The following is a 12,037-nucleotide window of genomic DNA, read 5'->3' as shown; positions in this document are numbered from 1 at the left end:
TGGTTGGTACTAAGCACTAACTAGGCCCTGCAGGAGAAGGAAATCAGGTTTCGTAGATACTCTCAACAGAGTTAGGTATGAAGCAGTCAAGTAGGTATATATTAGAATCTCCGGTTTGTGCTCCAACTCCTGGGTTACTATCTACCAATTTTACTAATTCTTGATTAGTTCTTTATCAATAATCATAGATAATTCATTTTTTGGCAGATTTGCTTATTGGATTAGCTCATCCATTGACATGTCATGTTATATACTAAAATATTCCTGAAATTCACGTAATAATGAAATAAAGAAAATGCACAGAACAGAGATAAACAGAAAATCTGGTAGAGACAATTCCATAGTTGGCTTGATCAAGAATAAATAAAATTAATGCTAACTAAAATATTAGTGATAAGACAGCCCAATTCATAACCAACAGCTATCTCTAGTATAACAGTTTAGTACCAAAATGACTACAATGAAATACAGAAGACAAAGTGTGGGTAAATGTCAGCAAATATGAAAAAAGTACAACCTTTTCTAAGATTGTTGGTTCTGTTGCATTTGCCAGCTCAAGCAGACGAAATAGTCAATGGCAAAGAATCGACTATAGCTAAAATTTCCTTACCCTGAGCCCGTTCAGAAATATTTTTCAAAATATCTTCGACCTCACCTTCTCTCGAAGAAAAATCTACTAATGAATTAGCATTTTGAGCTTGAGCCCACTCTTCCAGCTTTTGTGCATCACATCTGCAATGGACAAGCACAACAAACTTAAACTGTATGCATCATTGAAAGAATGGAGGCTATAGTTGAAGACTTAAAGCATATTGAACATCACAATTACAAATAATGTCTGGGAGAAATAAAGTAACCAAGATTAACCTGACAGTACTTGTGGATTATCTAAAGATCTTGTAGCCCAATAGAGATGGTTAATAGCAGAAATGAAACAAACACTCATGAAAAGTGCCTAAAACAATTCCATAAATGAATTGCTTGACAATCAAATTTCAAAATTGAACAGATTATTTTTTTACACTAATTACCTCCAGAAGATAAACTGTAGCAACAAAAAAATGCCAGAAACCAATCCATATGCTAATTTACAAAAACATTACGATTCAGATGATAGGCCCAATGCTTTGGTAGAGAACAAGGCCATGCAACGCAATTGCTGAAATGAAAAGAATATCAAATGTGATCATCAATTTGCCAAATATGCAAATGCCCGTCGTTAACTTATTGGTTGTCTACTATAACTGAAGGACCATCAGACCAGTGATTTCAGTGTTATCAGCTTCAAGTAAAAGCCCTGGCTAAAAAACTATGGGCAAGCATATCCCAACTACCAAGACATAAATATTCATATCGTAGGACCATTGCTTATGCAGAGAACAAAGGTCATGTAACTTAGGTCTTGAAAACAAAGACATAAATTTCAGTGGTGATCATCAATTTGCAAATTAGACACATGAACTCCCCAATTTACCAGTCATCAAGTTACTGGTTCTACTGTAATTGAAGAGCAAGATAGGAACAGACCTGTGATTTCAGTGTTGCTAGCTTCATACCAGAACCCTAACTAAAAACTATGGACAAGCATAGTATTAAAAAATAATTTTGGTGGTAATCTTAAAATTTTCCATGAAAATTATATGATAATAGCAAGATTTGACAAAAAAAGGAAAACATTTTAGAACTAAGCATGCCTTATTTTTATGATCATTTACTAACATACAATATGCTTGTATCACTTGTTAACTGTAATCCATGATGTTGTTCAAGCCTAGTCCATTTATTTGGAGTCTGCTATCCTAGTACTACTTAAAAACTAGAACGCAACATGCATAATGCATGTGGCCAGTACATGGAAGAACAATTAGAACATAATGCCAGAGAGAGAAACAGATGCATGTGACAAGAGGCCTTACCATCTCCAAAAGGCCCCATTGTGGAGTCACGAACATATGGAAAAGAGCTGGACTCAAACTCTCTGGTGGTTGCACCCTTAGATTTCCCATTGTACTAATGGACACTCAAAAAAAAAAAAAAAGGAAAGAAAGAAAAAAAAGGATGAGATAAACTTTCTTTCCAAATTTTATGTATGCCTTGCATTTAACTCCTTTACATATGACAATACAACTTATACAGCATTTCTAGTTATTAGTCCACCTATTATCATGCTATGAAGCTTGGACCAAATCAATCTGGTACATTGATCAATAAGTCATCTTGTGACTAAGCCACAGGAAAAAAAAAGTGACTGGATTAACAATCTGGCCATGAACTTAGCAAATCAGACCTAGTACTTTTTCAATTTCACAAAAAAAGATGAAATTTGGTATAATGCTCATCAACAAAATAACTGATTCGGCATCTATTTATTGCTATTAACTCCAGAAAATTAAGGCAAAAATTACATTATCACAGTGTCCATTGGATTACATTATGATGAATGGATCCTGATTTTTTTTGTAGCTCTTGCAGCCCAGGTACAACATATAGAATTGCATAGCTAGAGTATAACTGAGCTTTCAGAAGCCTATGAAGATTTACCTGTACTGTTCAGGATCCTCTTTTAAGGCCTGGATATATGCTCTAAAGATGGCATCTCGATCATCATTGCTAGGATATCCTTCCATCAGCTGCTCAAATACAGTGACAAAGCCAAGTGCAAAAACAGGATCATACTGATAAGTTCTTTTGTATCTCATCAGATGATGCTGCACAAGGAGTTCTTGCAATACAGAATTGTATATGCTCGGAATAGGCCGCCTGTATGACTTGAGAAAATTCGACTTTGTTTCTGATACAGTGGGCGGCACATCTGGAAAGGAAAAGGAAGGAGCACATAATGAAAACCCAATCAGCTGCCTAAGAACAGATCAAGAGTTAAAGAGTATGTTAAAGAACCTTTCATATAACAAATTTTGCTCTTTCATCAGGAAACTGATTTATTGCACAATCCATGACCACTATATTTTTGGAACCCGACTCTTTTACAGAACTTCAGATATTGATGAGGGGAAGAGAAGATGAATAAGCTGCACTTATGGAATGTTCAGTGGAAGGACTAACAAGTTCAAAAGGAATATTGTTAATTACAGTTCCATACAATTCTAGAACAACAGAAGGAAAGGCACTAAAGCCGAAGTGATAGGGGCACAATTTAGCTTCTTAGAAGAGTTTTCACTTCATTATGCACTTTATAACATAATCAGTGTCCTCCTTAGATGAGAATTATCTTCATCAAACACTTTAAAGATGAGACTTTATTATATAACAAAAAATGCTGAGAGAGAATTCTTGGAAAAGAGCGAATAGAACAAGCTGGATATATGGGCTGCACAAAACATATTAAGTACTCAATTTAGTTAAATAATAGGCAAATAAAGACTAAACCATAATTCTGCAGAGTACCTACAATGAAAAGCACTAGCACTCTACCTCTTGAAGACAATAAACAATTCCATTAATCCATCAGTTGATCTTGCATCCAGCATTGATACAGAGAGAACTCAAGACCATCATCTACAACCTTTAGGGTGCAATATAGAGTATATTAGGACAATTTATATGCATGATTTCCAACTAACTCCTGAACGTCTATTTTAAAGAGGCCTCTGATATATTTGTCTCAAGCTATGAGATATGTGCACAAGAACTTAGTTCATTCACCAACTGCAAGGAGAGTCTGAAATTGCCCTATGTGGTAGGAAGAGGAGTCTGGAGTCATCCACCAGACTAGGCCAATTTTCAATTCAATGACTGCACATTCCATAAAGGTTTGACTTTCAAGTAATACTGGATAGTAGAGACTCAATATCAGTATGTGCATCACCGTGCTCTAAAGCTACACTAATCACAATTTAAGAAAATGAGTACACGAACATGGAAGGGAGTAAATTATAAAGAGGGTTTGGCATCCGCTAATCAGCTAGAAAAATCAGCATATACACAATCTGACTTGGATACTTCAGTTTTCATATTATAGAGTCCTGACACTTTCTTGCACTTGGATATTATATGCAATAGCATAATACTGCTTGGAAAATTGGATTGTCATACTAAATTAGCCAATAAGTGTTGGCACTCTGGAACACCCTTATCCAGTGTCTTGTCAAAGGTTAACACACGTTGTATGTCCAATTATTTTTGACTTAAAAAAATTACTCAAAGTTTTCAACTCACGCCCAACTCAACTTAGTCTATCGTCAGAGTATGCTAATAATTGTATGTTTTAAATTTTTAGTTTTTACATCTATCAACTGTATGGAAGTGTAATTCCACTCAAAGAAGAAAAAGGAAAAGATATATGGGAGTGTTATAATGTCAAGTTTTCAAAGGTTGAAGTGTCAGATACTTTAGGCCACTTGAAGGTAATGATAAAAAATCCATAACATGTTGCTGCCGAGTAAAAGAAAAGGATACCACATTGTCTATAAAGATTGTAGTTACAATTAGCAAAAAGTTGAAGTGTCTATTTGTAGTACATCATATTTGCACTGTACCATCTATATGCTTCATATGATTGTGTATCAAAGCAATATTATGCACTTATATTTCCCAATACATTGTGATACAAGCAGGTATCCAAATTTTCTTTCTAACTCTATGCCCAACCATTCTGTACTTCTGTAATGGACCAAAGTTTACAATCGAACAAGTTTTTCATGAACTTCTCAACAACTCAATGTGGTCTGCACAGGCACGTATAGGCAAGTGCTGCTCAGTAAACAAGCAGCAGCAGTTCAATCCCCAAGCACAAGTTTACCAAGGTGGATCTCATCTTGGGAACATGTTCAAATTTATGTGCAACTCAGTCCAAGTAAGCAGTGGATTCCATTCCACAAGTTGCCACCACAGGGCTGAGTGCAGCTTGAGTTGAGCAGGGGCGCGTGCCTCTACAATGTGGAAGTGCATAGTCTATCTACGTACTCCCCAATACACTTTTCAACTTACAGCTTGCATGCAATGCCAATGTGTCGATATTTTTGTCAGAAATTCCTTCGCTTTAAGCAGCTGTGAGAACATATGTATACTGCTCTATAACTGGATAAAAAGTTTACGAAACTTCAGCTCGAGTAGCCTTTCAAAAGGGGATCTTCTCTTTTTCTCAATTATTTCTTTTATTACCTTATTTACTCAGTCGAAGATGTCAATAACTTGCCCAGAACCCTCGATCTTTGAACAAGAATCGAACTTTATTCCGAAATGTCAAAATACCAATTACCCAAACGAAATTTACCGACCCAAAAACTTAAAGATTAGCGGAAGCAAGAACGTGGCATTTAAAGATAAAGATTTCAGCTAAACATACACCCCAAATTCGAAGAAAAATAACTAACTCAGGATTTCAAGAAGATCTTGATTAAAAATACTAACTTTGCGGTATTAATAACTAATAAGCCATAAGAATCAATATAAAAATCCCAACCGCTGCTATCACGTACGAAGTCCTCAAATAAACCACAAAAATTCTGAGAATAAAGTAGGAAAGCTCACCGGTGGTGGCCGCCACGCACTGGACCACCTTTCGAGAGCGCAGCTTAGGGGGTCTGAATCGAGGGCCTCTGAAAGCCGAAGTGGCGAAGGATCCAAAGGCGGAGGGCGTCGGTCTCCTCTCCGAAGAGGCTTGCCGCAGCGAGGCGAAGGAGACGGAAGAGATTGCTGCCATTAGGACTAGGGCTTTACTCGGAGGAGTATGCTATGCCTCGCAGTCGTTGTGAGTGACAAGAAAGAGGAACCCCACGGAAACCCGCGGAAATCGCATTTCGAGAGGGAAAGAATAGAAGAGGAGGAGAGTAGAAGAGGTCAGCAAGTGAGGTCTTATCCGGTATACCAAGAAAGCGATCCATCCAGTAGTTTGTGGACGCGTACCCACTCTCCCCTCGCGCCTCACGGACACCATGGTTTTTTTCCTCTTCTGAATTTTTGTGGCGGCTGGCGATGACAATGGACGGGTGGACCAGAAAGACTTGAAGTCTTACGCTTGCAAACGAGTCTCGCGTATCTTTTGACAATTTTCCTTTTATATTTTTTGGTATATCGTGACCTAGACTTTGGATTTATCTTTTAGGGCAATATGCTAATGTTGCCACTTGGACGAACAACTTGATTTCATATACCGATTTATTTGGTGAAAATGGAAGGGTGAAAGGATTTCTAAAATAATCAGAATATCTTGCCTACCTTGACAACTTGATAATATTAGCCCAACAAGGCAATTACAGGACTAACTATAGATTTATACTTGGATCATATTATCTAATAATAAGGTTGTTTGAAGTTATGTAAGTGAAGTTGCATACAATTCAAGTTATAGGTGAGGCTCAGCTCGCTTGTTTGAACTTCTTCAATTCAAATCACGGTGTCAGTTGAATTGCAACTTCAAAATATCTCACGGTAGGTTGATTTGCAGTTAAGATACCTCAAGATAAGTTGTAGTTGCTTGAGAATTATCTAATTCAATATATATATATATATATTCTCACATCATCATCCTCCTTCCATTCTCTTCTCCTCTTTGTTCCACTCTCGAGTTCCTTCTCATTATCGCCCTCAATGCTGCCGCCGACAACCACTACCATCGGAAGACCCACAACTACCTTCTCCACCTAGAACTTTATTGCAATAGGTCTCCCCTCCTCCTCTCCTCCTCCTTCCCTTTGCTCTTCCTCCACCTCATTCTCGAGTCCCTTCTCAGCACTACTCCCAATGCTACATTCAATCCTCATCACCTCCAAGAGATCCACAACCACCTTCTCCACCTTGAATCTCACTATGCCACCCTCCTCCACTCCACCTGCTCCTCTATTGCATACCAACACCACTCTTCTCCTTCACTTTATCCATCCTCATCGGGGCTTGCATTGCTGCTTGCTCCCTCCTTACGAGCATCCAGATCCATGCCCAAGCTCTCACCCACCATCGATTTCATTCCATATTAACCTCTACTTTTAGAACACTCTTATCTCTAAATATGTCAATTACATCGATTTGGCATCCTCTTTCAAGATGTTTGATAGAATATTTAATACGGACAGTTATTTTTTCCAAACTTTTCTCCAAACACAAAAAGTGACCTTTATTATAAGTCAACTATTGCAACTTAAGTTGCAAGAAAATTTGAAGTATGGTACAACTTTAATTGCGAGGTTCCAAACAGCCTTAAATTGAATGTAGCACAAAGAAAGTAAAATATAGATAAGAAAATCTTAATCTACTTATTCTATACCATACATACTCAACATTGTAACATTAAGTGATGATGTTCAAAATTTAACTATTTTATGATTACAATGAGTGCCAATCAACATTGTAACATTAAGGCCTCTTACCAATTCTTCCCTTCTTATTTCTACTCTTCTTCTCATCTTATGTGTTCCCCCTTCTCTTCTTTGGTTACTGGTTGTTGGCAATATGATCTAGCTCACAGGTTTGCCTTGATTTGCAATTGCAAATCAGAGATGTCAACGAGCATATCCACTAGCCAAAATCATTGTTTCTGAACCAGAATAATGTATGGGGCTGCCTTTTTATATGCATATTGAGAGTTCTTGTATAGGAATATTGGTGCAGTTCCCAAGATTATGGCCCTTCATGAAATCCAAAAGATTATAAAATTGCTAAATCATGGTTGATAAACTTTTCTCCCGAGTTGAAGAAAATATTTTATAAGGCGGTAAGAAAGCTTAATGGTACTGAATATTGGGTTATTAGAAAACAACATGCACACAAAATGAGTGTAGCCGAAATGAAGTCATTCATCGAAGGAGAGAAGTATTATCAATTGAAGATAAATTGAGAGAAGAACAACCTCAATGATCTAGATATGTACGGCAAAGAAACGATTTGATATATGTAAAAGGAAAGAAAGATAGAATAAATAGAATATCATATGGGATAAAATACTAAGGAAGAATCTAATATCATTATATGTTTCAGAAAGTGTAGCCCTAAATAGAGAGGAATAGAGGAAAAGAATTTATGTAACCGACCTCAACTAGTTTGAGATTAGGAATTCAAATAGTTAAACCTTAACCAATTTGAGATTAGGGCTTAGTAGAGTCAAGTTAAGTAGGATTGATAAACTTTTCACATAAGTGTACTAGGTGTCTCGAAGCATATTTTTTTGTTTGATCTGCTCCATTGGATCTGTTCCATGACCCTATTGGGTAGTGGTGATTTGTTTTTAGTTCATACGAACATGTGATCAATCCAAATTGTTATACTCCTATAAGGAACCTGCTTTTCTATCATTTCATTCAATAATAATATGATGGTTGTCTACCATTGTTTCACTTGAAAAAAACATTACAAGAAATTATTAGAGTTTTATTTAAAAAATAAAAAAGATTTAAATTTTCTTCTCTCCTAAATGTTAGTTATTTAAAAATATTAAAACTTTATTTTGTAAATTTAAACAATTCTTTCTGAAGAGATATGACTCTTCGGAAGCAAACGTTGGTTTTTGAAGAAATACGATATTTCTGAAACATCATATCTCATCGAAACCATGGCATCTTCTCAGTAATCCAAACAGGCTCTATAAATTGGCTCTGGATTCGAGTATTTAAAAATAATGAAATCTCTCTATCTCTTCTTGTGTTCTGTTTCTCTATTATTTTCTGAGACAGAGATCGTCTTTTTCTTTTCTACTTTCATTTATTAATTAGACATCTAAAAAAAAAAATTTAGGCCAACCTTCCCAACGATCATGCTCATAAAAGAAGGATCAGACTAAATGGATTATTGTACCTTAGGAATGAGATCACCGAAGATCGATACGTAGGGGATGAATCGCATTCTTAGGACAGTGCTTCACATGTCTCGATTCAGACAAGATCTTTTCAATCTTTTATTTATTTTAAGATTCTATTTTCTTTATAAAATCATCTAAGAATCATATGAACAACATTAATAATTTCTAAACTTTTTAAACATATTAATTTCCAACATTTTAAGAATGCGATTTTGATAAAACTAGAAATTATTATTCATTGCTTAGAATTAACTTTAAATTGATTGCATAATACCAAAAATTTTAGTATTATCATTTAAAGATTGTTCTTCTTAAGATTTCTGATTTATTAGCAAACTTATTTACTCTGAAAATAGTGCATATTTTTTCTGCAATTATTAAAAAAAACTATAAAAATTTTCTACAGATTTTTGCAACTTTAGATATAGTGAAGAAATTTTCTATAGATTTCTATAGATTTAAAAATCTATCCTAAAAATTTTTGCTGATTAAAAAAATATAGTGTAGAAATTTTGCTACTGCTTTAAATTCCATAAAAAATTTTATAATCTTAATTTTTGTTTCAATCAATTTTTATAGGCTTTAAATTTTGTGCAAAAGTATTTCTAAAACTTTAAAACTTAAACAAATTTTTTTGCATATTTAAAATTTGCACAGTATTTTTCTACATTCTTCAAAAAAAAAAATTACACAAAATTTTCTATTGCCCTGAAAACTATGCAAGTTAATAGTTATTATTTTAAAATTAATGTTGTTGCTACCTTAAAAAATATGCAGAATAATATACCTATTTTTTTTGCCATTTTCTTAGTATAATCATTTAATTTTGTTCTTATTACTATTCTTTATTGCATTTATTTTAAAATCTAGAATTATATCATTGTAAGCCATTAATTAATTACTCGAATATATAAGGCTAAACCCCTTGAAGCTTTGTTTGTAGAATCAATTAAATAACCAAAATATTATAAATGGCTTCATTGATGATCATAATGCAATTAAACCTGAGAAATTTAGTAGATCATTCTTTAGAAGGTGGCAAAGCCAAGTAAAATATTGGCTCACCACTTTAGAATTAATCTCTATCCTAGAATTATTAGATCCTAAACCTTCCTCTGGACAACTTCTAGCCATCAAGATTTTAGATCTTCTGACCCTCATTCAAAAACTCCTGAAGAAATTAATTTTCATTGCCACCATAGGAGGATCCTTAGTGCTTTATCTGATTCTTTATATGATGTGTACCTTTCTATCAAATCGGTTAAGAAACTTTGGGATGCTCTTAAAGCAAAATATGAAATGGATGATACCGATCTTTATCAATTCACCATATCCAACGATGGATTCTAAATCTATCAGTATCCAAATCCATAAATTTCAAGATCTTTTGAGAAAGACTAAATTAATTAGTTACAAATTCTCTGAAAGTTATAAAGTCCAATCCTTGATTGGTTTGCTCCCTCCTTCGTGGTCCAACTTTTCTCATGAGTTAAGTCATAAACAAAGTGACTTAACCCTATCATATGTCATAAAATTTGTTAGCATCGAAGAAGAGCATCAACTTAAGAATAAACCCAAATTTGATTTTGGACCTAAGATCAATTTGGCTGAATCCAATTAAACTCTTTTCAAACCCCAAAGAAAATTCTTCAAAAAAAAAAAAACTATAAATCCTTCAAACCTAGTTTCTTCCTCCAAACATCCTAAAAGCTATAATCATCCAAATCAGAAGCCAAATAAGAAAGAGATGTTTTGCTTGGTGTGTGGAAGGACAAATCATATGGCAAAAGACTGCTACCATATAAAAACTGAACCATGGAAGAAAAGAGCACCCATACCATAAATGAAATGGTCCTATTTTATCAAGAATGTGGGATCATTCATGAGGTGACTCCTTACTCCCTACAGTCAATGGTGTAGTAGAATGAAAAAATCATACTTTAATGGATATAATTAATTCAATATTAATCAGTTTAAGTGTATCTGAGAAATTATGAGGGAAGCCTTATTAGTAGTCTATTATATCTTAAATAGAATACATTTTAAGGATGGAAATAAGACTCTTTTTAAACTTTGGAATAGAACTCCTAGATTAGATTACTTAAAAATGTGGGGGTGCTTAACTAAGGTAAGTATACTTGAACCTAAGAAAATAAAAATTGGTCTTAAAGCTGTAGATGCAATTTTTGTAGGATACTCCTTAGATAGTAGCACTAATAGATTTATAATAATAAATTCTGAAATAAGTGACATCTCTAATAACATTCTAATCGAGGCTAGAGATGCTACTTATTTTGAAATTTTTTTTTCTTTTAGAAACCAAGTCCCCAATCCAATCCAATTCAATCTGATCTATCTACTAATCCTAGCCGTGTTGAATCAAAGGTTCTTTATAATTTTAGAAAAAAGAAAAGGTCTAACTCTGATCATGGACCTTCTGAAGCTAGAAGAAGCACAAGAGTTAGAAAAGAAAAAGATCTTGGCGAAGGCTTGTTTATCTTTCTAGTTGAAGATGAACCTTCTACTTTTGTGGAGGCAATGTCTTCACCGGATATCTTTTTCTGGAAGAAAGTTATTAACTCTAAATTCAACTCTATAATCTAAAATCAAATCTGGATCCTCACTAATCTTCCTCTAGATAGTAAATTATTAGGTTGTAAATGGGTATTTCGTAGGAAACTTAGACCTGATGGATCAATAGAAAAATATAAGACTAAATTAGTAGTTAAGGGGTATATTAGAAAAAAGACTTAGATTATTTTGGTACTTATTCTTCTGTAGCTAGAATCTCTATCCTTAGAACTCTTCTTGTCATTACTTCTATCCATAAGTTGATTATTCATCAAATGGATATGAAGACTGCATTCCTAAATAGAGATCTAGATGAAGAGATCTACATGAAACAGCCAAAAAAATTCATTGTTAAGAGATCAAAGAATAAAGTTTGCAAACTTGTTAAGCCCCTATACGGCTTTAAACATGCATCTAAACAATAGCATGAAAAGTTTGATAGAACTATCCTTTCGTTTAGTTTCTCAATCAATGATCATGATAAATGTATCTATTTTAAAATCGTCGATAATGATTGTGTGATTCTTTATTTATATGTTGATATTTTTCTGATCTTTAGAATTTCTCTTAAAGTCATTTCTATAGTTAAACAATTTCTTTCAAATCACTTTGATATGAAAGATTTAGGTGAAGCTGATGTTATTCTAGGAATAAAACTGATCAAATCTCCTAAAGGGATAGCTCTCTTCCTTTCTCATTCTATCAAAAAAATGATTA

The 12,037-nt window shown here is 34.2% G+C and overlaps 1 protein-coding gene across 1 annotated transcript; it reads right to left on the bottom strand.

The window, feature by feature from the left end:
* Positions 1-412: 412 nt before the first annotated feature.
* On the bottom strand, positions 413-5,749 carry LOC140858537 (protein THYLAKOID FORMATION1, chloroplastic-like). Its single transcript, XM_073259356.1, is given in 5 exon segments — positions 413-573; positions 576-602; positions 605-732; positions 2,542-2,812; positions 5,491-5,749. Coding segments are annotated over 5 exon segments (744 nt in total). The 5' UTR covers positions 5,663-5,749; the 3' UTR covers positions 413-427.
* Positions 5,750-12,037: the final 6,288 nt, after the last annotated feature.

Source organism: Elaeis guineensis, chromosome 6 (assembly GCF_000442705.2).
Source record: "Elaeis guineensis isolate ETL-2024a chromosome 6, EG11, whole genome shotgun sequence".
Classification (NCBI taxonomy): domain Eukaryota; kingdom Viridiplantae; phylum Streptophyta; class Magnoliopsida; order Arecales; family Arecaceae; genus Elaeis; species Elaeis guineensis.
Note: the sequence above shows the minus strand (reverse complement) of the source record. Positions and strands in the feature narration are given on the sequence as shown.